General features: G+C 43.4%; 1 protein-coding gene across 1 annotated transcript in view; it reads right to left on the bottom strand.

Moving 5' to 3' along the window:
- Window positions 1–473: 473 nt before the first annotated feature.
- The window catches only part of GRM4 (glutamate metabotropic receptor 4), a 377,446-nt gene continuing 353,663 nt past the window's right edge, over window positions 474–24,256 (bottom strand). The window contains exons 9-10 of the mRNA XM_054980417.1: window positions 1,521–1,767; window positions 474–529 (exon numbers count right to left, since the gene is read on the bottom strand). Of these exons, the coding sequence (XP_054836392.1) occupies window positions 474–529; window positions 1,521–1,767 (303 nt within the window). The remainder of the gene's footprint in view (window positions 530–1,520; window positions 1,768–24,256) is intronic.

Genomic DNA, 24,256 nt, shown 5'->3' on the forward strand with positions numbered 1-24,256 from the left:
ATTTTAGTTTTTCCATGAAATCAGCACCCTTGTTCTTGTGAGATCATTCTGAAACAATTCCTCCATTTCCAGAAATGCATGTGGAGGGAGACAATGACAAGGAGAAATCTAAAGAATAGAACACAAATCTGGGAAACAGTGGGGCACCGATGAAGTAAATGTCAGAAAACACAATAACTATTTAACTGAAAATTAAAAGCCTGCAGGAAGTTTTTACTGTACTTTGAAGTGCTGGTTGCTGAACAGATTGGCAAATTCTCGGGGGGAGGGGCTTGCTTTCCCATATAATATGCCTCAGTGCATGAATTGTATCAAACATTTTACCCTTTAAATGTTTTTCTGAGGGCACAATTAGATAAGATGCAAGAGGTCTATGATTGGGTCTCCAGATATCTTAATTTTCTTTAAAAGCAACCATAAGGGGATTTAGACTAAAGCCATGCAACTGGGGGGGGGAGTGTTAATCCTTTCCCTCATGCTGTTTCCTTGAGAGGAATCAAGCCGCCCCCACCCCCACCTTCCCCTTGAGCTGCCAACAGAAACGTGAAGGAAGAGGATTTATGTTGATGAAATGGGGCAGCTGGAGGAAAGATGTTAACCCTCTGCTACCCCAATGTATGGTCCTTTAAAGAAAAATAAAAGACACCTGGCGATCCAGTCATGGCTCTCCCCAATCTCATACAATGATGCTCCCATTTATTGCAGTTGGTATTCTATGATTTGGATTGTGTAGTATGAAGCAGGGGGTGGCAGAGAAGGAAGGGAGATTTGTCAAGATAACCTCTTGTTGTGCTTAGGAGATGGTGGCTCGCTCATCTCTTTCAACTACCTGCACTTAATGCAACAAAATTGTGACCAATTCCAAAATGCAAATGAGCGTTTCTAAATTTTCTTCAAGCTCTTTTATGCCCCAAACTATACTTTAAAAATATATTAAAATAATTTCTTCACTTTTCCCCACAGGATTATAATGATTAAAAATAAAATAAATATTTTTGGCTCAAAAGTGGTTTCTATTTTTGTTTATTACTGCATTGTATGCTGTTGGGCAACAGAAAAACAATAAACACTTTCAAAAAGAAAAGCATTGTGGGAATATTTTTATTACTTCCACCATTTTTTCTCTCTTGATTTCACTTCAGTGATTACATTCTGGAAATTCCACAACAGAAGAATCTGGATTCTGCCACTGTGAATGCTGCTCCAATATATATCATATTTCCAGTAACATAGAACCCTTAGATCTAAAAAATAAGAATTTCATAAGTATATATCCACAGCTTAAATGGCATGAGACCTTTAAGGATGAACAAACAAAAAGGAACTAGTGTGGTTGTTGTGGTCTCCTAAGTGTTTCTTCTACAACTGCTTCTGTCACTTGCTGAAGAGTTATTCCATCTCTGCTGTAAAATATTACTGTTCAAAGGGCTATAAAGCTGCAGCCTGAATGTAGTCTGTCTTATACAGGGAATTTTAAAAGGGATGGAGAATCACAGGTGTAAGTGGACTTAGAGGGTTACCTTGCGTTTCGAGACTTTCACACAGTTCCGATTTGGCCTCTCCATTGGGGCGGAAGCCTCCTTTCTGAGTGAATTTGTTGGACATGGTGGCTGCTGTCACAACTGCCTTGAGGCTACGCTTTCTTTTGGGCACATTTTGCTCTGGATGGAAGAGGATGATGTAGACTTTAGGCATGTAGAGCATGCCCAAGGAGACAGAGGCGCTTAGGCTCACCGAGATAGTCAACGTCGTGGTCTGAATGTACATCTGAAAGACACAAGGAAAGAGACTCAGCTCTGATCAGCTCCCTAAACTACAGCAACATTCTTTTCTCTGCGGGAACACCTGCTTGGAGCAGAGAAGCAGAACCTGAGATGAGTTGAAAACATCATAGATCAATGAACCTGTGCAGAAGAATGAATTAACAGTACAGATGCAAATGGAAACATTTGTCCCAAGGCTGGCTAGTTTTATATAATTATTTTGGCTCCCAAACGTCCCCTCCACCCACACACTGAAAGCTGAGAAATACAATACCATGGCACTGCTGTCACTTTGCTTGGTACTGTTCATCCTATGTTTAAAAAACAGCAGCTTGTATCACGCTTCCTGGAATCATTGAGTTGGAAGTCCAATCCCCTGCCCATTGCAGGAACAGCCTAAAGCTTCCCCAACAAATATTCATTCAGCCTCTCTTGGGGCTGGGGGTGTTGGGAAACAGCAGAAGGGTGAAGTGAGAAAATCACCCTTTGCAAGCTGAAATTCTGTCCATGGAAATGCTCTGGTTGACCCACACCAGAATTTATTACTTCAGCTGATCCCATTCCAAAGGGGATATGACTTGGATGGTAGGAACAAGTGCTATCAGGTTGCAGCTGACTTAAGTTATAATAATGCCATGGAGTTTTCAAGGAAAGAGACTAACAGAAGTGGGTTTGCCACTGCCTGTCTCTGTGTAACAACCCTGGTGCTCTCTCATCCAAGCGTTAACCAGAGCAACCCTGCTTGGCTTCCAAGATCTAATGAGATCAGGCTAGCCTGGGACATCCAGGTCAGCATGGATATGATTAAAAAGGCATTTAATACTTAAAATAGCCATTTTAATATAGACAAAGTACACTGATTCTTAACATTAACTACCATCATCAACTGCCAGTTGAAATAAATCAGCCCTGATTAGTACTTGGATGAAGACCACCAAGGAAGTCCAGGGTTGTAAGTAGACATGGGCACGAACAGCATTACGAACAGAAAAAACCCACGAACAGCCCAATCTGCTGTTCACAAACTGTTCGTGATGCCCCATCCTAAATGAACAGGTGGTTGTTGCAAGCCTCATTTGTTACCTTTGGCAGCTCTTCGACAAGCCAGACAGTCTGGCACCTGCATTCAATCCCCTTGGCAACCGGAGGCAGGGACTGAACTCTGTCTGAACTCCTTCTGCCTTTCCTTCTGGCTTTAACCCTTCAAAGTACTTCCAGCAGAGAGTCCCGTTTTTGCCACTGTGAAGAGAAAATGACTGCCAATGGGGAGACCCATGGATCATGCCTTTCCTGGGGTGCAATCTCTCTGAAACTTAGGGGGTCTTCAGAGGACAGTGAGGACTATGTCCCCTGCAAATTTGGTGGGGATTGGACATTGGGAAGGTCAGTTGGTAACCCCTCAAAATAGCTGCCTGCAGGCACTGCTGTTTTTGCCAGGACAGGACCCTTTAAACTATCAGCTGGCAGGTGACAGGGGGAATCCTGCAATCCTGGAATCCCCCCCCACCTGCCGCCTGCCAGCTGATAGTTTAAAGGGATCTTTAAAGGGCCAGCTAAGTGGGTTTGAGGGGAGGGGGGCTAACTGGGGGGTTGGGGGTGGTTCTGGCCCCCACGAACAATGAGCATGTCCGGAAACAGTTCATGTTCGTCCATGTTCGTTGTTCATGGATGGCAACGAATGACGAACAGGGTGTTCGGGGCTTTTTTTTCCATTCGTGCCCATGTCTAGTTGTAAGCAGAGGGAGACAATGGAAACTACCTCTGAATGTTTCTTAGTTTCAAAACCCTACAGGGTCACCTTAAGTCAGTTGACTTGACAGCACTTTCGACCGCCATAAGGAAAGGAGTTCTAGACTTCAGATGGCAAAAATTTGGATTAAATGGAAATTAAAGACATGGACCTCCATTTATACTTCAAAAGTCTGATTACTTCTGCATTAGTGAAACCTAAATAGCAGGGCTGTCTGCTGATGAAAGAATACTTAGTGAATTGCTTAGCCATTTATTTTTTAGCTCATCTATTTTGCTTAAAATTGAAATACTCTTGCATATTAAGAGTATTAAATAATCTTGCATATTGGTGTTTTACTAAAATACTGAAGGAATTTAATAAGCAAACATTACCTTTCATTGTTAGAAGGAAAAGCCAATATGAATGGTTTGGTTTTTATTCCATGTCTTTTCACAATAGCTGATTCCGCACACGTTGGATAATGCACTTTCAATGCTCTTTATCAATCGTTTGAGGTGGATTTTTTGTTCCGCACACAAAAAAATCCATTCCAAATGATCTATAAAGAGGATTGGAAGTGCATTATCCAACGTGTGTGGAATCACTCAATAACACACTAGAACCAATATAGCCTTAGAATAAAATGTGCTTTATCAGTTTGCATACACACTAATTTAAATTGGTCCCTACCAAATAATCAGTTAAAGTATTAGCTGTTAAGCAATGCAGACCACTGAAGAGTTATATAAAGCGCTCTCATGACCCTGGAATGTGGTGGTGGTGGTGGGGGGGGGACACAGTACAATCCTAAAAACACTTTCCTAGGAATAATCCTCATTAAATATATCAGAACAAGATCCTGTTTAGGATTACCCTCACACACTGTGCAAAGAGGATATTTTGAACAACATTCCATGTTCTTTAAAGGCATATCAATTCGCTACGTTAGCATGACATGAACAAAGGGGGAGGTTTCCAGATACATACATAATCAGTCTAGGCCCTGCAAGCTTTGTGTCTTTCCTTATTCCTTCCACAAAGGTGTCTAGGCAAATACAGCTAAATCGTGCATCTCCTTTACTACTTTACCTTCACTCCATCCAGCTTCTTATCTTTGCAGCACTGGCCACTAATAAGAGGTTGAGAACTTAAGATACGTTGCAATCACAGATTTGGACAGGTGGTGCCTGGATGTGTGTTTCCACCCCTGCTCGAGTTTCCACACCTTATCCCTCCTCACCCAGTGAAGACCATTCTCCTTTCAACATGTAATTTTCATTCACCAGCTCACTTCCTAAGCCGTTGTAATGTTAGTCACATATTACACACTGACGTAGCCTTTCTGCAGTCAAAACTAATTTCACGCTCACTGTCCAGGACTAACGGTGACAGATGTTTTGCAAAATGAAAGCCCATTAATCTGACTGTAGAATAATCCATTTTCCTATGGAAAGGGCCTGGCAGGCATCTTGCAAGTAGGGGAATGTGTAAATCAGATAGTACCAGAAAGGGAAGCACTCTTCATTTTGCCTAATCACAGAGATGGGGCAGGCACTGTAACCCTTCAACCCCCAACTTACAAGTCATCCTCCTAATTTTGCCATTGGTTGCTCCCTCCCTCTTTTTAATTGAGTGAGGACATGCAAGATCTATGTTTTATTTTATGTTATTTGTCTTTTTTAGAAAATGAAATTCATCTTACATCTTCTTAATAAGGGCGCATAAGTTCGGCTTAGGAACTGGTATACTTATTTCCCCCCATCATGAATCAAACGGTGAGTTAGTTTTAGGGCTGCCAGCCTCCTGGTTTGTGGGCGGGGGGGGGGGCGGAATTCCCTGCTTCCAGCCCTCTGCCACCACTCATCCGGCTGGCAGGGGGAAAAGGTCCCAGGGAACGAGCCAGGTAGGCAAGAAACCTCCTGGGCCAGAGTGCAGTGGGAAAGCTCCCAGGAGGCTCAATGACATCACTTCTGAAAGTGACATTATTGCGCCTGGTGACAGACATGCTCCCACCCTTCAAAGGGGCCCCTTGTGAAGGGCAGGAGCATGCCTGCCATCGAGCATAATGATGTCACTTCCAAAAGTGATGCCATTGCACCTGCTGGAAGTGTGTGCACACTTTGCGTGAGCGAGAGAAGATGGTCCAGGTAAGTGGCAGCCCCCCCGCTCTGACTAGAAGGTTAAGGTGACTTGGCAACACTAGTTAGTTTAACTTTGAAGAGGTCAGTTCTCCCCATAATGCGTGAAATCTGATTGCAGACATCCCTTAGAAGTAAGGTTGCCAACTTGCAGGTGGGTGCTGGGATTCTCCCAGAATTACAGCTGATCTCCAGACTATGCAGAAAACAGCAGCTTCTGAGTTTGAAATCTATGGCATCTCATCTCTGCTGAGCTCTCCCCAATCCCCCAACTCTATCCTCCCCAGGCTTTGCCCCCCAAATCTCCAAGAATTTCCCAATCCAGAGTTGGCAACCTACCTGCAAGGCCCAAAGGTGGTTCTGCAAAAAAAATAATCGTAAGTTGGGCAATGAAGTAGCAACATATATTCAGACGTGTGTGTGATGGGGGAAGCTCTCACTCACTCACTCACTCACTCACTCACTCACTCACTCACTCACTCACTCACTCACTCACTCACTCACTCACTCACTCACTCACTCACTCAGTTTGATCCTGATAAGCTGTTCTGAATTCCATCAAATAGGAGGAAGCAGTGTGAGAATGGAACTATGACCTCCTCTGTTTTGATGGGTTTGAGGCCCATTTGGAACTCAAGCACAAGCATCCAAACTGCTTCTCTTTTCTTGACTTTCTCATAGATACCTCCTAATTCTTAGGGCAAGGTTTTGTCTGGAATCTTGGCATACAACCTCATGTCTGTCGGTGTCATTAGTTGCCCATGAGCCCCAGTTCTCTCTCTCTTAAAAAGCAAGTCTGTAAGGCTTCTAGATCCTACCATAGAAGGCAAAATGTACATACAGTTTCTTGCCTAATTTATGCAGCTGCAAACAGACCCATTCCATCCTAGTCAATGAGGGAAGTCATGGCCATGATTGACAGGTACAGAAAGCAAGAGAGAATGCTTTGCTTCCCTGCTGCTCTGTGTAGCTTGTTCTGCAGTTCTGTCTGGATTTCTTAGGCTTCTAGAAGTAAATAATTTTAAGGAAAACTTTCTCATACTTATTTCCAAATTATTCCAAAATATAGCAGAAATGCAATAAGAATTGAGGATCTGTGTCCAAGTGGCACCTTAGCGATCAGCAGGATTTTCAGGGTGTAAGCTTTCAAGAGTCAGTGCCTGAAGAAAGGAAGGAACTCTGACTCTCAAAAACTTAACACTCTGAAAGTCTTGTTGGTCTCTAAGGTGTCACTGGACCCAAATCCTGCTGTTCTACTGCAGACCAATGTGGCTACCCACCTAAAATAAAACTGTGTTACTCTTTGTCACTCTCTTAAAAAATATAATAGGGGCAGTACCTATTAATCCTTTCCCCAATTCTATCTATAAAGCTGAGAGCAGCAGAAAAACAAAGTAATCATTATAATTTTAAACCTGGAAAACAATTTTAAATGGTGTATTTAAAAGTCAAAAGGAGTCAAACTAGATGGCATTCCCTAATTATTATTAATTCCCTAATTATTATTAATAGTTGGTAGGCATATTCAGGTTCTACAGACTTGGGAGGGGAGGAGTAGAGCAGCAGCTTTCTGTTGTAAAGAGTTAGTGACAGATCTTCTTGGGGTTCAGTTACCTGGCTGATATAATGGGTTATATATATGAATAATCTGCAAATTATATTACCTGTGGCTAACCTTTTCTCTTTCATTCTAAAGAGAAGAGAAACTGACAGCTGCTACATACACCATTTACCCCACGCTTGCTTTGAGTATAGTAGTAGCTTCAGGTATAGTAGTAGACAGGGTGAGCAGGCAATCTTTAGGATGGGTATTTGCCTCTGTCCTTTGCCTCCCCTTGCACCAGTTATGTTAATGTCGATAAAACTACTTACTACTTAGTAATAGACTTTTAGCTACCAAGAGATAGCTGCAAAAGCAATCATAAACTATAAGATAAAGGGTGCAAACTATAGATCTGTTAATGAAGGAGTCTCCCATTGGCTATTATTGAAGGCCACTGTTCACTGGTGCTCACATGCAGCAAAAAAGAGCCAGTTTTCTCCCTTGCTTTGAGAGGCGTGATATGATGAAATCTCAGGTCCTTGCTATAATCTCTGTGTTATTCTCTGGCGGGAAAATATGGCAGTGACTTTTTATCACTACCTGCCAACAGAGTAGTGTCATTGAGGTGAACCTAGCAATGAATAAGGAACATTGTGAGGATTCATGGGAGAATTAGGCAAATATCAGGGACAGACCTTTAAAATGGAGATGTCTTAGTGCTGATTGACACAATTGTCTTGGACCTCAGTGTACAGAACATTTCTTCAATACCTCTATGCCCAAAGATTTCAGGATTAAGCAGCACTGAGATACAGAGTGAGAAGGGTGGTAGGAGAAACCAGTCTAGAGATGTGAAGGCCTGAAAAAAGCATACAGAGGGGGCAATTTTTCCCCTTGTTTAGCCCTTTAGGGATTTTCTTTTCAATGTTTCCAGCTGGAAAAAATGGAAATATGGGGAAACATTGAAAAATAACACTACGAAATATATTCTTTGTGGAATTAAATGCTTTAGAAGAGAAGGCTTTACACTCTGCTTTCTACGAACTATGCAATCTGAAGATACCGTTATGCAAGATAATTTACAGCATTAGATAATAATTCCTGTGTATTCTGCAGACCTATACAATGTATTTTCAAGGACTGTTGAGTGCCTAATTTTATCCCCAATAAATCTAGTGTGTATGATGCTATGCTAATACAATTCTGAAGTGGTCAGTGTTTCAGTGCTGTTAAATTTATCCCAGTCTCTTGATAATCTTTTATGCTGTGACTTTATGAAAACTATTTCTAAATCCAAATAATAAACCATTCATTTACTAAAAAAATATGGTTTAATTTTCTGCATTTATTTTTCCCCACATCTCAATTGGCAAAAAGTGAAACATATATACGAAGAGTACAGAAGTTTGCATCTCTCTCTCTCTCTCTCTCTCTCTCTCATTCTAGCACTGGGTATATTTGCAATTTTGTTTGAACAAAATTAAGGAATTTATGCTTTTAAAATGGATAAATATTCAAAACATTTTTTTCATGATGTATTTTATGTCCTTAATGTTGATAAGAATGGTAAATATTGCATATATTGACTAACAATTTCTTCTCACTGTTACCACTACCAGAACCATTGCTGTTGCGTTTTTTTTCTCTGTGGCTTCAAACTTTCTAGAGAATTTACATCTCCAAACAGGTCACAGGCAGTGTTGTTCAGATTAGCAAGTGGGCCCTACATGATTGCTAGTGTTGTTATTGCTGGTGTCATGCAATCAGTTTGACTGCATGGTTGAGCACATAATCACATCACAACATTTTCTGTGAATTGGTCCTTTGTATTTAGTAGCCCAGAATACATGGTGTGCTTCATTTTTCTCCTGTTGATTTAAATGTATTCTGCCACTCTCAAAAGCAGCAGGATTCAAGGATGGTAAGCTGACTCAGAAACCATAAATCCTGTAGCCTTGGGGGAGTCTCCTTTGCTTACAAATGGAAAACTGTGAATTTGAATCATATTCTTATTGTGCTTTTACCAGAAGCAGACAGCAGTGGGACTCTTGTTCCATGTTGTATAGAAGAAGAAAGTTTTCCTCACCTCTGCATTGATACAGGAACCCTGTCTTCCTTTGCCTCCAGTCATTATTATCCTGGAGCATTACTTAGGGCAAAACTAGATTTATGGGTTTTTAAAGAGTAGGGTTCAGGTTTCTCAGACCCAAACTGGGTTCCCTGCAAGTACAGCAGCTGTGGGGAATGGCTGTTAAAAAATGGAGATCCCAAATGGCCCCAGAACTCCACCATTCCTGTTTTTCCCCCCAAGCTGCTTTCCCACACCAAAATAGCACTGAGAGGAGTTTATTGCCCCATTTTCGCTGGTTCACATGGAGTATTCTGTGCATATGGTGCAGCAAAAAAAGGGAAAATCTCCCCCAGCACTATTTTGGTGTGGGGAAATGGAGCCCTTCCTCCCCCCCTCATGGCAGTATTCTGAGCCCATTTGGGTTCTCCTTTATTTTTTAACAACCATTCCATCAGCTGTTGTATGGCTGTGGAGAACCTGAGTTGGATCTGGGAAACCTGGACCCAGGTCTGTAAAAACTCACATGTCTAGTTTGGCCCTTAGGTAGAAAAAGAACTGTCATATTAGGTTATATAACCAAACAAACAGGCTAAAGCCTATAGCTTAAGTAATCAAGCATTCTGCTAATTGTTGAATAGGAACATGTTTCACTTGGGGCAGGGTATTTCCCCCCCCCCCCATACACCTTTGTCCTTTGCAACAATGACCAAAGGCAAGCAAGCTCTGTATCATAAGAAAAAAAGGAAACGTGGGTCTTGTCAAATTAATGGCAGCGAGGGCTGGAACAGTTTTGGGCAGCTGCAAGATTTGTGACCTGTTGACCCAGCTTCACTTTTGCTAACTTGGCAAGAACTCTTATGGCCTTTGTCTCCTCAGGGGGCAGCAGGAATGACCCATGTGATCTTCAGGCTTCAAGTACAAAGTCCAGGCACACATTGCTGAGAACAGTGTTGGTTTAATTCCATCTGATGCTTCTTCATCCAGCTTCAGCTGTTTGTGACCTCTTGGCATTTGCTGAGTATCTTTCAAAACTAATTAACTTTACTGCTTTACCAGCATACCTCTCTGTGCTTCTCAGTCTTACGACACCAGTACTGTAAAATACAGCCACGTGTAACACAATAAACCACACGTGAATGTTCTAAGATAAGAAGGACATGTTAGCCTGAGATTTTTCTTACTACCATTGGGCATCCTTTCTCCCGCCACTGTTTTATCACCACCAGGGCCAGTACACAGGCCTGTCCTGACTCCTGAGCTTTAATAGTCCCTTTCAGACATGTTTGCATGCACTGGGATGGTAAGCAATTGGCCACTGGATTTTCCAGGGTTCTGGTTCATGTGTACCAAAAGTGTATAGGCATGTTGTCTGGCTAGGGTTGCCAGGCCCCCTCAACCTCCGGGCGGGGGATAGGGGCCTAGCACTTACCTTGGGGGAGAGGGGGTGCGCGCGTGCAAATCGTACACACATGCGCCCCCCCACAGGCATGATGACGTCACTTCAGAAGTGACATCATCGCACAGTCCCTGGAAGCACATCCAGACTCCGCTGGGGCTCAAAACGGGCCCAATCCGCGCTGAAATGGGCCCATTTTTGAGGTGCTGTGGAGCACAGGAGCGCTTCTCCGCTCCACAGCGCCTGAAAACGGACTCATTCTGCCACACACTGGGCCTGTTTTGAGGCACTCTGCAGTTCAGGAATGCTCATGTGCTCCACAGCACCTCAAAATGGGCCCGTTTCAGCACGGATCAGCCTGTTTTTGAGACACTGTGGAGCGCAGGAGCGCTCCTGTGTTCTGCAGCGCCTCGAAACAGGCCCAATTCGCACTGAAACGGGCCCGTTTTGGGGCTGTGTGGAGCGCTCCCTTGCTCTGCAGCAGCCCTAATCCGGGCCAAAACAGGCCCAATCCCAGTGGCTTCTGTGCACAGGAGTGTGCAGTGCCATGGGGGAACCTGCAGGAAAGGTGCACCCCTCCCACTGCTGGTTAGGCAAGTGGGAGCAGGGTGGGGGAGAGGGGGGGATCCCCCGCCCCCACCGGGGGTCTGGGATCCCTATGTCTGGCCCTGTTCAGACAACATGACAGCACACTCTCCATATGTATGGTTGCCAGCTTCCTGGTATGCATAATAAATGAAAGGGCTTAAGACTAGCTGGATTCTCACATGCAGAGATATATGGAGAGGCCAGGCCACTAGAACATAGAAAGGGATGTGAATGCTGCGAAAGAGGGGAGCTGAGTTTTATGCCACAAATAGCATACCTAATGGAAGAAGGAAGCTATGTCTTAAGTTTAATTCCTCGATGCCCCTCCCTTTCTGTGGAGGTATGGTAACACCTAAACACTTAGGTGGGAAGAGTGTGGGCATGTATATCTATGAGAGTATTTGAAGGATATATGCATGTGAGGATGGTAAAGATGTGTGAAAGGGGGGAATAAAAAGGGCAATTGGCATGGAAGGAGATGAAATAGATAAGAATTTATAATTATCCCAAATCCCCACTGGTATTTTAGGCCATAAATACATATAAATATATCAGTGTGATATAAATACAGATAATATTTGGGTCAAGGTAATCACATTGCTTCAAATTATTTTTCAGCTGTGAAGTTTACTGGGTAGGCATGGCCTAACCTACCTTACAGGGCTGTTGTGAAGAGAAACTGCTTTCCTGGACTCCTTGAGAGAATGGCAGGATAACATGTGATACATAGAGTTTTAAAAATTAGTTCCAGTGTTTAAAAAATGCAAACTGTATCATACAATGTTGTCTCCAATCCTAACAACAAATTAATTTTTGAAAGCAGGCCCGAAACCAGGTTTAGCACAGAGAAAAGTAATGTTTTAGATCATGTTTAGATAATGGATACTTTAAATTCTATTTAAAAGTATTTATTAAATTCTTATCACATCCATCTTTCAAGGAGCTCTTTGCCTATCTTGGCTGCTAAAATCATGTAAGGACCACATAAATGAGCCCTTGACGTCTATCCAGCATCAGTCACTAACTCAAGGCACCTTCTCTCAGCTACTCCAATTATCTGCTCATGATTTAAAAAAAAAAAATCTTAGCCAAAAAATGATGCTGCCAATTATTGTCCAGTCTCTAATCTGCTATTTCAGGGCAAAGTGACTGAGAAAACAGTAACAGGCCAACTCCATGTCCTCTTGGGTAACTGGTGCTCAGGGATCCTTTTCAGTCTGGGTTCAAGCTGAGCTATGGGATGGAGATGGCTCCGGTAACTATAGTTGATGACCTCTATCTGTATGTAGACAAATGTCTTGCTTCTTTGTTGCTCCTCCTGGATCTATCGCAGCCTTTGACATAGTAAATCAAGCCATCCTGCTGAGACTTTGAGGCAAGACACAGCAAGATGCATGAGTAAAGTTTAGGTTTTGATTTGTGAAAGCAAATTTTACCTGCCATTAGATGCTTCATTTTTGCTCCTCCTAGATCTATCTGCAGCCTTCATCAAATTAGGCCATGCCATCCTGTTGAAGCATTTAGATTCATAAGTAAGTATCAGAGGAAGCACCTTGTACTGGTTTAAATCATTCCTCATGGGACAGGCTCAAAGATTTTTGTTGGAGACCATCTGTCTTCAGGGGGGAAATTATGTTGTGGGGCTCCACAGGATGCAATCTTATCCTCCATATTATTCAACCTCTATTTAAAGCCTTTGGGAGAAATCATTTGTAGCTATGGAACTGGGTGTCATCAATATGCAGATGACACCCAGCTCTATATCTTGTTATTCAAATCCCCTGGTGATGCAGCAGAGGTCAGTCGGCTACAGTGAAATGGCTGAAAGCAAACAAATTGAAACTGAACCCGGACAAAACGGAAGTGATGTTGGTTGGGAAGGCAGAGATCTTGAAGGACATCGTACTCTCTGATTTCAATGGAGGTAAGTTAACTTTTGCAGACTCTGTTAAGAGTCTAAAAGTTATTCTGGATCCAGCATTTCTGCTAGAGAATCAAGAAAATACAGCTGCAAAAAAAGCCTTCATTCTAGCCCAGAAGATGTCCCCCTACCTATACAGCACTGATCTGGCCATCTGGATCCATGCCACAGAAACAACAGGACTAGACTTCTGTAATGCACTCTACATAGTTCTCCCCTGAAAGTCAACTCACAGAGAGTCCAGTTGGTGCAGAACACTGCAGCTCAGTTATTGGGAGCTAGATTGAGCATGCATATTATTCCCATTATCCATTCACTTCATTTGCTTTCCATCAGTCACCAGGATCAATTTAAGATTTTGGCTATCACATAGAAAACCCTTCATAGCTTTGGTCCCTCATATCTACAAGCTGCCTCTCTCCCTATGCTCCACAATAGCTGATTCACTCATCTGAATAGGGCCTTCTGCTGCTGCCACCCTTCAAATGGGCAAAATCAACAACTGCCCATACACATGCATTTTCTATGGTGGCCTCCACCTTGTGGAATAGCCTGCTTGATGAGGTTAGGAGGTTCCCACTCACCTAGCTTTCCGCAAACTATGCAAAACTGATTCAGGAGTAGACATGGGCATGAACAGAAAAAAATCAAAACATGGTGTTCGTTGTTCATTGCCATCTATGAACAACGAACATTGACTAACATGATCCTGTTCATGAACATGTTCGTTGTTCGTTGTTCATGGGGGCCAGCAGGCTCTCCTCCAGCCATCAAGATCCCTACCGCCCCACTCCCAGAAATCCTACCTGAGCAGGCAGCAGGAAAGGTACCAATAATAAATAATAGCTTGGCCCCAGAGCCTGGCAGCAGCCCTGGAACCTGAAGGGGTAGATCCCTATCCCACCACAAACAAAGAAAATTCAGGCTCCAATGCACTCACCCTGTCTCTCTAACAGCAGCTGTCTCTCCCTGAAAGCCAGAGCTGGGAGCCCCCCTCCCCCCTGGCCTTTTCCTCTTGTAACAAATTTGGAGCTCCAGTCCACACTTGGAAGGAAGACCTGCCTATCAAGCTAAACTGGGCTTAGATTGGGGTTTCCAGGGCAACAGCAGGAGTTCAGATAGAGGTCAGACAGTCCCTGCCTGAGTTGCCATGGGAATTGACTGCAGGTGCCAGATTGTCTGGCTTGATGAACAGCAACAAATGGCTATGAACGAGGCTTGCAACAGTCACCTGCTCATTTAGAATGGGGCCTTATGAATAGCTTGTTTGCGAACAGCAGATTGGGCTGTTCATGGGTTTTTTTTAGTTCGTATTACTGTTCGTGCCTATCTCTATTCAGGAGGGCTTTTTTTACACAGGCAGGAGGGATGTACTATCAGGAAATCATTCAAAGAGATGCATTGGTAAAGGGACAGGGACTGGAGCCTATACTACTGTCCGTAGCAGTATGTACCTACTGAGTAGTTTCTCTGTTGATTAATAGGTTTAATTGCTTATACTTTGTTACAGCATCGTTTAAGCTCTAATTCAGATTTCTGGTTGATTTTGAAATCTCCACAAATTTGCATACCCTATCTTATTATAGCCAGAATGTCCTTCCCATTTTAACAAATAAAAATGAAAACAAAAGTGAATGGATGAAAAAAAAATGAAATGAAATAAAAATGAGTAAAATGTTGAGATGAAATACAAAATCTAAACTTTAGAGAAATTTATAGTTGCACCCTAGTTGGTTCAGCTAAGTTGTCAGAAAGAGAGGGAAGTGTATTCATGTGCTGAATATCCCTGTCAGTATACTCAATGCTAAAATATTTCCTGACACTTTGAAAGCCTCTTGCCAGTCTTACTGCACTTCTGCAAGGCAAGCAATCCATCTCCTACACCATCTCAACCTTTCCACAAGAGGAAAGGAGCAACAAATTTCTATTTGCATCGCTTACAAAAGGGGATTCGTGTTGAGATGACTGTAGTATTATCTCCCCCTGCCAGGCTCCAATCAGGCTGTCAGTTATAATTTGACAGGATAATGTAGAAACAATTGCAAGCATCATTGGGAAAAGCTGGCTGATTGGACAATTCTCTTGCCAGAGATATGGGCAAGAGGGAATTGAGGTATTCTTTCCAAAGACTTACACCAGGTCACTACTCAATTCAGACCTCATACGCCAACCTAACAGTCCTAAATGGTCAATATACACCAGCTGGGGATCTGATTAAACACACTTTTCCTAAGTTTACCATTTTCCCACCCATGGTAAGTAATGCCTGCCCTTGGCATCAATCCCTTTCCTTGAGAAACTGAAGAGCAACAGCAAAAATGACAGGAAAATGGCCTCCACAGATGCTCTAGGAATTTCTCCATGTCTCAAAGATCTTTACCACAGAGATTAAGGCTTGCAGCCAGTGTGAGTCTTGCCCAGCCTGGAGATGGCAGCTCACAGATGGCACAAGTCTTGCCCAGCTTGGGAATGGTGGTTTGCAGATGATGCATATATTTCTCAGCTTGGGGAGGGCAGTTCCTGGCTGGCACAAGTCTTGCCCAGCCTGAGGAACGTGGCTTCTGTCTGGCACAAGCCAGGCACAGAGCCTGGCAGAGCTGAGAGTCTGGCTGGCTCCTTCATATTCACTCCCTCCTCTGTGGGGTCAAGGCCCTTTTCCTAGGCCATTTCTTTCTCTCAGTCTGCTCACCTGCCAGTAGGATGGCTAGGGGCATCTTGTTCAGGGGCCTGTAGAATTGGTTCAATTTTCTTGAAACTTGGGGGTTTTCTAGTGGACAAGCAGCACTAACTCTCCTGCAATTTGGTTGAAAAACAGAACTCTGTCCTCATCCCCCATTCTCCCATAGGGTACAGTGGGACCCAAATAATTCTGAAATCCTATGAAAACCCAAGCACTAATCCTGAAAAGGTAACTGATACCTTTGAATATTTGGTATTTAAATATTAAACATTTGAATATTTAATATTCAATACTGTTGAATATTAATGCCCTTCATGAAATCCAAATAATTTTTTTCAAGTGTACATCCCAAGTTCCACCCCTCATCACCACCACCAGGAGGTTAAGTGGACCTGGCAATGCTACCCCATTATGAGTCCTTTGGGACCTAAACAACAGGGTCGACAGTCCCCCAGTGGGAACAGGGGATCTCCTGCTTCCACTCTCCACCCCGTCACCACTCTCCTGGCCAGTGGCGGGGGGAGGTGCAGGAATGGGCCTCCTGAAGCATGCTCCCAGCACAGTGTGACAGTGTCACGTGCAGGAGTGACATCATTGCACAGGCCGTCTGAGTGCTCCCACGCTTCATGCTCAGCTGTTTTGGGCCCCAAATGGACCGATTCTTTAAGAATCGGCGAAGCACAAAGTGCAGGAGTGCTTCTGTAGCCTGTGCAATGATGTCACTCCCAGAAGTGATGTCATCGCATCACCAGCACACACACACACACACACACACACACACACACACACACACACACACACACACCCTGCTAGGCAGGTAAGGGGATCTGGCACCTTACCAAGCTAAGATGATGATGGAGGCAATGATCCACAGCCAGCCTGGTCTCAACTAATCTTCTTCTCCAGAAGAGGGCACAAGCAAGTCACACAGATCACATATACAGTGCAGGTAGTATATGTTCTTCCCATTGACAGAGAGTTGATCTGCTCCCATTTCCTGGTACCATAATTCTATTATGTGGTCCTCTTTGGGACAATGGATAGAAATTTCTGCGTGGAAAACACAAGTTCAGCTCTCATGTTGATAGCCGCAAGCTTTCCAGTCTTTTCCCCCCTTGTGCCTTCTCTTGTGTGTTTAATGGCTTGTGTGACAAGCAGAAATCCAACTCATAATATTTCTACTGGCATTCAGAAGCCATATCTCCTGCCTTATCTTGACTGCTGAACTTGGTGGTTTCATTCAGCCGTTACATACATAAGAATCCTACCAGGGAAAAAACCATAATAGCCAAGAAATAGACTAGATTGTGAATGCAAACCACTTTTTTCAACTTAACTTGCCTCACAAGATTGTTGTAAAGATGAGGCAGGAACTGTAACACCTCTTTTTGCCATGAGATGAGCTAAAGTTATGAAAACTATTACTCTTCTATCTTAATTTGGCATATTTCATCAGATATGCCAGCATGATTCTGGATTTTCTGATGCCTTAATGATGGAGAAAAGAGCGCAGAGGCAATCAAAATGTAATGCTCTGGATGAGAGACTGCAAAGCTTAATAATGGGATGGAATGGGCTACAAGATTTGAGTGCAGTGGTGCCTTAGATCCCAACAGGATTTTCAGGGCATAAGCTTTTGAGGGTCAAAGCTCCCTTCTTCAGATACAAGCGAAGCTGGTGGGGCATTTTTTGGTAAATCATTTCCTGTATCTTTGTCTTTGACAACAAAAATAGTATATCAACAGTTAAATGTTCCTTGAGGGAAGAGATGTTCTGGGTGCATCACAGATACACCACAATGAGTACCTCAAATTGCTAAGAGGAGGTGAAGCTTCATTCTACCTTCTACAGCATATTCATTTGGGAGCTACAGTATATGCTCCCTAATCTAGACAGTGGTAAGATACCAATGACTCAAGGGAACAGAGCCAGGGCACAGGGTGATGAAATCTATCATAAAGTAAAGCTCATTGAAGAGAATAGAAAGTTATCAGAAATGACTGCATTGCAACAGCTACTCTGACCTCCAAAATAAAAAACATTCTGTATTCTGATTATGCACATACTGCAGATTGTGCTCTGAACTATCAGTAAGTTTGCCAACAACTTGGAGAAAAAATATCCTATTCCTTTCACAGAGAGTTAATAATGTGTGGAAATGGGCAGGTGAAACTTTTCAGGGCATGGGGATAAATAATTTCCCATTAAGCTTCTGTTAAGAGGGCAGGACATTTTTTCTCCAAGTTGTTGGAAGCTAGGGTTGCCAACTCCAAGTTGGAAAATTCCTAAAGATTTGAGGGTGGTGTTTGGGGAAGACAGTGTTTAGGGTGGGGAGGGACTTCAAAGCAGCCATTTTCATTAGGGGAATTTATTCCTATAGTATGAAGATCAATTTTAATTTTGGGAGATCTCCAGGCCTTACCTGAAGGTTGGCAACCTTATGGCCAATCCTAACAACATTACCTCACAAAATTAGTTACTATTAGGGGTGTGCAGTTCGGGTTAATGAAACCCAAAAAAATCCCAAATCACCCTGATTCGGGATGATTCGGGGAAACGCGAATCAATTCGGGAAACCCGAATCGGCATGCCCCAAATCGATTCGGGGCGATTCGGGGCAGCATTTTGCTTGCTTTTCAATGGGAAAAAGCCTCCCCCAGGCTTCTCTGAAGCCTGGGGGAGGCATTTTCCCACCAAATCAAGCCAAAATTGGTGGGGGCCTTCCTCTAACTCCTCTCTAACAACCCCCCAAATTTAAGACCGATTGGACCGATTGGTCCCCCTATCCTCGCCTATATAAGGGCATAGCTTTAGCTTGCTGCTGCTAATCTCCTATTTTGTGTAGGTGGTGGGGGTGGAGCAGGCTGAGCCTTGGTGGGGGTGGGAGGAAAGGTGGGAGAAGGGCCCCTGAGGGTTGGGGGCATGCAAAATGCCACCCCTGGCAAGACAAGCCTGCCTCTTCATTTTCCCCCCATAGGAAATAATGGAGATCAGCAGCAGCACGCACAAAATAAGAGATTAGCAGCAGCAACCTAAAGCTATGCCCTTTTATAGGTGAGGATAGGGGGACCTGGTTTGGGGGGCCATAACATGGCTCCCCCAAAGTCCAATCGGTCTTAAATTTGGGGAGTTGTTAGAGGGGAGTTAGAGGAAGGCCCCCACCAATTTTGGCTTGATTCGGTGGGAAAATGCCTCCCCCAAGCTTCAGAGAAGCCCGGGGAGGCTTTTTCCCATTGAAAAGCTTTCCCAAACCCCCGAATCAAGCCGAATCAATACCCGAATCGCTATACCCAAATCGGCTTGCTGATTCGGGTACAGCTGTTCCCGAATCGGCTTCTTGATTCGGGTATACCCGAATCAGGAAACCCGAACCACTGTGCCTTTGCACACCCCTAGTTACTATACATTAGCGAGTCACATACTCTCAGCCTAACCTACCTCACAGGGTTATTGTGAAGATAAATCGAAAGAGATGAGGATAAAGGTGAGAAAGAAATAGATTAAATATTACTGGGCCTCTTTTTTACCTTGTACAAGAGAGTAAGGTGGGATATAAATGTAGCAATAAATCAACTATATATACAATTTTGTGTTATTGTCTTAATTGGCATTGTAAACTGATTTGGATGTATTAACTAAACACCTCCAATCAATAAACTGGTTCCCCTCGGTCTAAATGTAAATGTCAACCAACATCATTGCACAGGCAAAATATAGAACATTTTTTGCATATTAGTATCAATTGAAAGTGTTCATGGGAAATTGCTGGTTGGCAAGTGTCCCCATGTCATGGTTTTTGCATGAGGCAAACTAGCACATCAGACAGAGGCCTTCAAAAGTTCCCTGTATTTTATCTGTGAGTGATTCAGTTCCCACATGAATCCATACTGTGTAGAAGTTAGAAATGCTAGGCACAGAAATGTTAACCAATCACACAACTGTTTCAGCCTAGCAATAGCATGACTCTTGGATGAAAAACACTGTGTGAAGGAATTTACAGGCCTCACCTGAAGGTTGGCAACCTTATGGCCTCACAAAGTTTGACAGTGCACAGACACTTCAAACACACCTCAATCTGTCTATTTTGGGAAGGAGCACAAAATATGGAGCAACACGGTAAGTATGGCAGCAACAAAACACAATTTCCCATGCAATAACAATGTCTCCCTATTTTATTTACAGTAATTGCATAATTTAACAGAACTATACCACATGTAACCAGTTCTAGGAAAAATTATTTTGCAGGCGTCATATATGCTCCAAAGTCCATACATAAAGTGTCCAGTGCTTCAAGTGCTCTATTAATATTGCAACAGGTATTGCAATATTGCAACAGGTATTCATCGTCCCTCTTCCCTGCATATGCTGCACCAAAATTGCAAACTAGCAAGACTACAAACAACCATAATTGGTTGCAATGTCTGAATTGTTCACTGTAACAAATTGGAGTTTGTAAGCAAGAAACAAACCACAATTTGTTAAAGTTTTTGTTTGGGACCAGGGGTGTTTGATCTGTTCATTCTTAAGGTTTCTTCTTTCCTGTTGAAGTGTTGCTTATGCTTGTGAATTTCAATGGCTTCCCTGTGCAGTCTGACAAAGTAGTTGGAAGTGTTGTCCAGTATTTTGGTGTCCTGGAATAAGATACTGTGCCCTGTTTGAGTTAGGATATGTTCAGCCACTGCTGATTTTTCAGGTTGTCCAAGTCTGCAGTGTCTTTCATGTTCTTTTATTCTTGTCTGGATGCTGCGCTTTGTGGTCCTGATGTAAACTTGCCCACAGGAAAGAAGAAACCTTAAGAATGAACAGAGCATGGTTTCCAGTTCTGAAAAACACCAGGCTAACAAAACACTCTATACTCGACAATAGCCCTGCAGAGAAGATTAGCACATCAAGTACCAATCCATATGCAAAAGAATCTCCTCAGGATACAGTGAAGCCTCCCGCCATTAGCATTCCACACCCTGGGAAACTCTTACAGGATGACTCAGCTCAACCCCACCCCTCCTGAGTAGATATAAATGACCTGCCAACATTTTTTCCACACTGTGACACTGAGAGATCTCTGTCTTTTGGTGCTACACCTCTGAAGATGCCAGCCACAGCTGCTGGTGAAACTTCAGGAACTACAATGCCAAGACCACGGCAATACAGCCCGGAAAACCCACAACAACCATAGTTAGGAGTATGTTTCCTGCAAAATTGGTGGAGATCGCTTAACAAATGCTCCCCTCAGTCCCCTGGACATTTTCTCCCATAGGGAATAATGTCAGCTAAATCCAGGATTCTCTAACCCATATTAGAGAATCTGACCTGGATTTCAGGAGTTTTTAAAAATCCCTGAAACTTGCACCTAGATTCCTGGGATCGATGGGGGGGAGGGTTGGGGGGAGTGCACACCACTAATTGGGACATCACACCAAATTTTAGTTTAGTGATAAATTCTTAGTTTATAAAGTTGTTGCTGATCTTGTGGGAAGAAGGAAGTTTGCAAGCCTGAAGAAATGTGAGAGAAGGAAAGAGAAGGGGAAGGATGACAGTGAAGGGGGAGGGGGAAGCAAAGGCAGGAGGTATAGCATGCATGCCCCCTCCCCATAAGTTCTATGCAGGGCCCTGCTTGTCATTAATACTATCTTTACATAAAACAATGTCAAGTCTAATTACAGCAATGTGGGTAAGACTGTGGATGTAGGTGAAAGAACAGAGATCCAGGACATTAATTCCAAGTTATCAATCTGTAATTAGATTTAAGAGAGCAGATAAAATTTATATCTAAATGGTACTCTACTTCTCTTCAGATTAAACATAACATTAAGATTGGATGTGGTTGTGTTGGAAAGCTTATGCAGTATTAGGCATGTGCATTGCATTAATATCTGGTTGTCATGTCTTTGAACAGGGATTTGTAAAGGCTATCCAATTAATTACAGGCCACTCTGTTCCTTTAGATCATCATCTTGTGTTATTGAATGGACAATAAACAGAAATCCTATATCTTGCTCATAAGAAATTGATTATGCAGATGCTATTTGGAACTAAACTTTGCATTGCATAACAATAGGAAGACCCAACAACTTCTGTCCTCAATCCTGCATAAACTCACTGATCAAGAGGACAAATTAGTATAGGAAGAACCCTGTTGAATCATTCTAGTGGTTCATCTAGCCCAGCATCTGTTTCACACAGTGGACAATTAGTTTTCCTGCAGGGCCAGCAAGCCAGGCTTAGAGACCAAGGACTTCTCCTGAAGTTGCCTTCCAGCACTGCTATTCAGGGGTCTGCTGCCTCTGATTAAAGAGGTTCTCTTTAGCCGTCATGACTAGTAGCCATTGAAGGATCCATGAATATGTCTAATCCCCTTTAAAAGCAACTATGCTAGTGGTTATCACTACGTCCACTCACTGAGAACTCCATAATTTCTTACTGAGTAAAGAAATAATTCCTTTGGATACTTTTCTTTTTGTACACAGATTAGATCAACATCTATCAGCTGGATATGAATAGGAACTTTCATTTCAATATATTTACTATGCATTAAGTTGTATTAATACAAACCAAAAAGGGGAGAGGGGGTAGGAGGGGAGAAATCCAATATTCTACATTCCCTTCCTTTTCTCTTTCAATTTCTCTCTCTTGTCATTTGCTAAAATTTAATTGACGATTTCCTGCTGGGTCAAGTATTATAGCACTTGTAATATTTTATATATTTTTGCAGTTTTGATATGCCCATTGCTCTAAAACAAATTTGAAATATTCTGAAAAATCACTTTCTGAAATTGCTTAATAAAATTTAATTAAAAAAGAGAAATATTACTAATAATGTGCTGCTGAGAGGGTTGCATTTGGGGACCTTCTCTCACAGGCTCCAGGATATTGATAAAAGCTGAAAGCCAAGAAGCACCTCTTAATGAGCAAAGCTGGAGGAGGAGGAGGATGTGCAGAGTGGATGCTAATGGGTTTGTGTAGGCAGCAGCCACGGTCATGATGCTCCCACTGTAGTGTTTTCTAAAGCCTATTTTAAACAATAACATTACCTCCTTTGAATACTCAAGTATCCACCAGGCATAATGCAACATTTCAGTGGCTCAGGCTGCTGTTTCTAGAAGTAGACTGTACATGAGTCCTCAGCAGGGCTTTTTTTCAGCGGGAACGCGGTGGAATGGAGTTCTGGCACCTCTTAAAAATGGTCACATGGCTGGTGGCCCCGCCCCCTAATCTCCAGGCAGAGGGGAGTTTAGATTGTCCTCTGTGCTGCCAAGTGGCACAGAGGGCAATCTAAACTCCTCTCTGTCTGGAGATCAGGGGATGGGGCCACCGGCCATGTGACCATTTTTGCTGAGCGGCAATTTAAACTTTTTAAAATCCCCCCCTTGTTCCAGCTGACCCAAAGTGACATCATTGTGTGGTCTTGAGTTCTACCACTGAGTTCTACCACCTCTTTTCCCAGAAAAAAAGCCCTGGTCCTTAGTGTAAAGGCTCATACTGGAAGAGTCTCTCCTCCAGGTGTTGCTGATCACAATGAAGTGCATGTTGGCCAGTCTCTTATACTGTGGATGATAGCTCCAGCTGTGTGAGGCACATTTTAGTAACATTCTAATCCTGGGGACATTTTCTTCTCCATAGTAGGAGAGAAAAAGAAGTTGGCCTAAGAAAATGCTCAAATCGGCTGCTGAGCTGTATGTCAAAAGAGCATACACTGCTGACCTGATCTCACTGATCTTCATCTCCGTAACTTCCCAGCAATCTATTATAATGTGCTGTGTTTAGTGAAGGTAACTCAGAATCTTCAACTTATGAAAAACCTGCAGTTAGGTTGGCAGTGGGCCTCTTATTGATGAAATCCAGATTTTACAGCAGTTGCACTGGTTACCTATTTGTTTGTGCGCTCAATTCAGTGTACTAGTTTTGAACTTTAGAGCTCTTTACAACCTCACACTTGAAGGCCTGTCTCTCCCATATAGGCCTGTTCACTAACTCTCCTCAGCTCACCAGTTAGGGCTGCCAGACCCCCGGTGGAGGCGGGGGATCCCCCGCCCCCACCCTCCCACCCCTGCCCCCACTTACCTGGCCAGTGGGGGGGCACGCACCTTCCATGCCCCTGCTCACAACAGCCCCAGGATCAGGCCTGTTTGGGCCTGGACCGGGGCCCCTGTGGAATGCAGGAGCATTCCTGCACTCCGCAGGGGCCCACAATGGGCCCAATCCATGCAAAAATGGGCCCAATCCGTGCCCGTTTTGGCACAATTCGGGTCCGTTTTGGCACAGATTGGGCCCGTTGTGGGCCCCTGTGGAGTGTAGGAATGCTCCCACGCTCCACAGGGGTCCAAAATGGGCCCAATCCGTGCCAAAATGGTCCTGTTCCATGCCAAAACGGGCACAGATTGGGCCCGTTTTGGCACAGATTGGGCCTGTTGTGGGCCCCTGTGG

Source organism: Eublepharis macularius, chromosome 5 (assembly GCF_028583425.1).
Source record: "Eublepharis macularius isolate TG4126 chromosome 5, MPM_Emac_v1.0, whole genome shotgun sequence".
Lineage (NCBI taxonomy): Eukaryota > Metazoa > Chordata > Lepidosauria > Squamata > Eublepharidae > Eublepharis > Eublepharis macularius.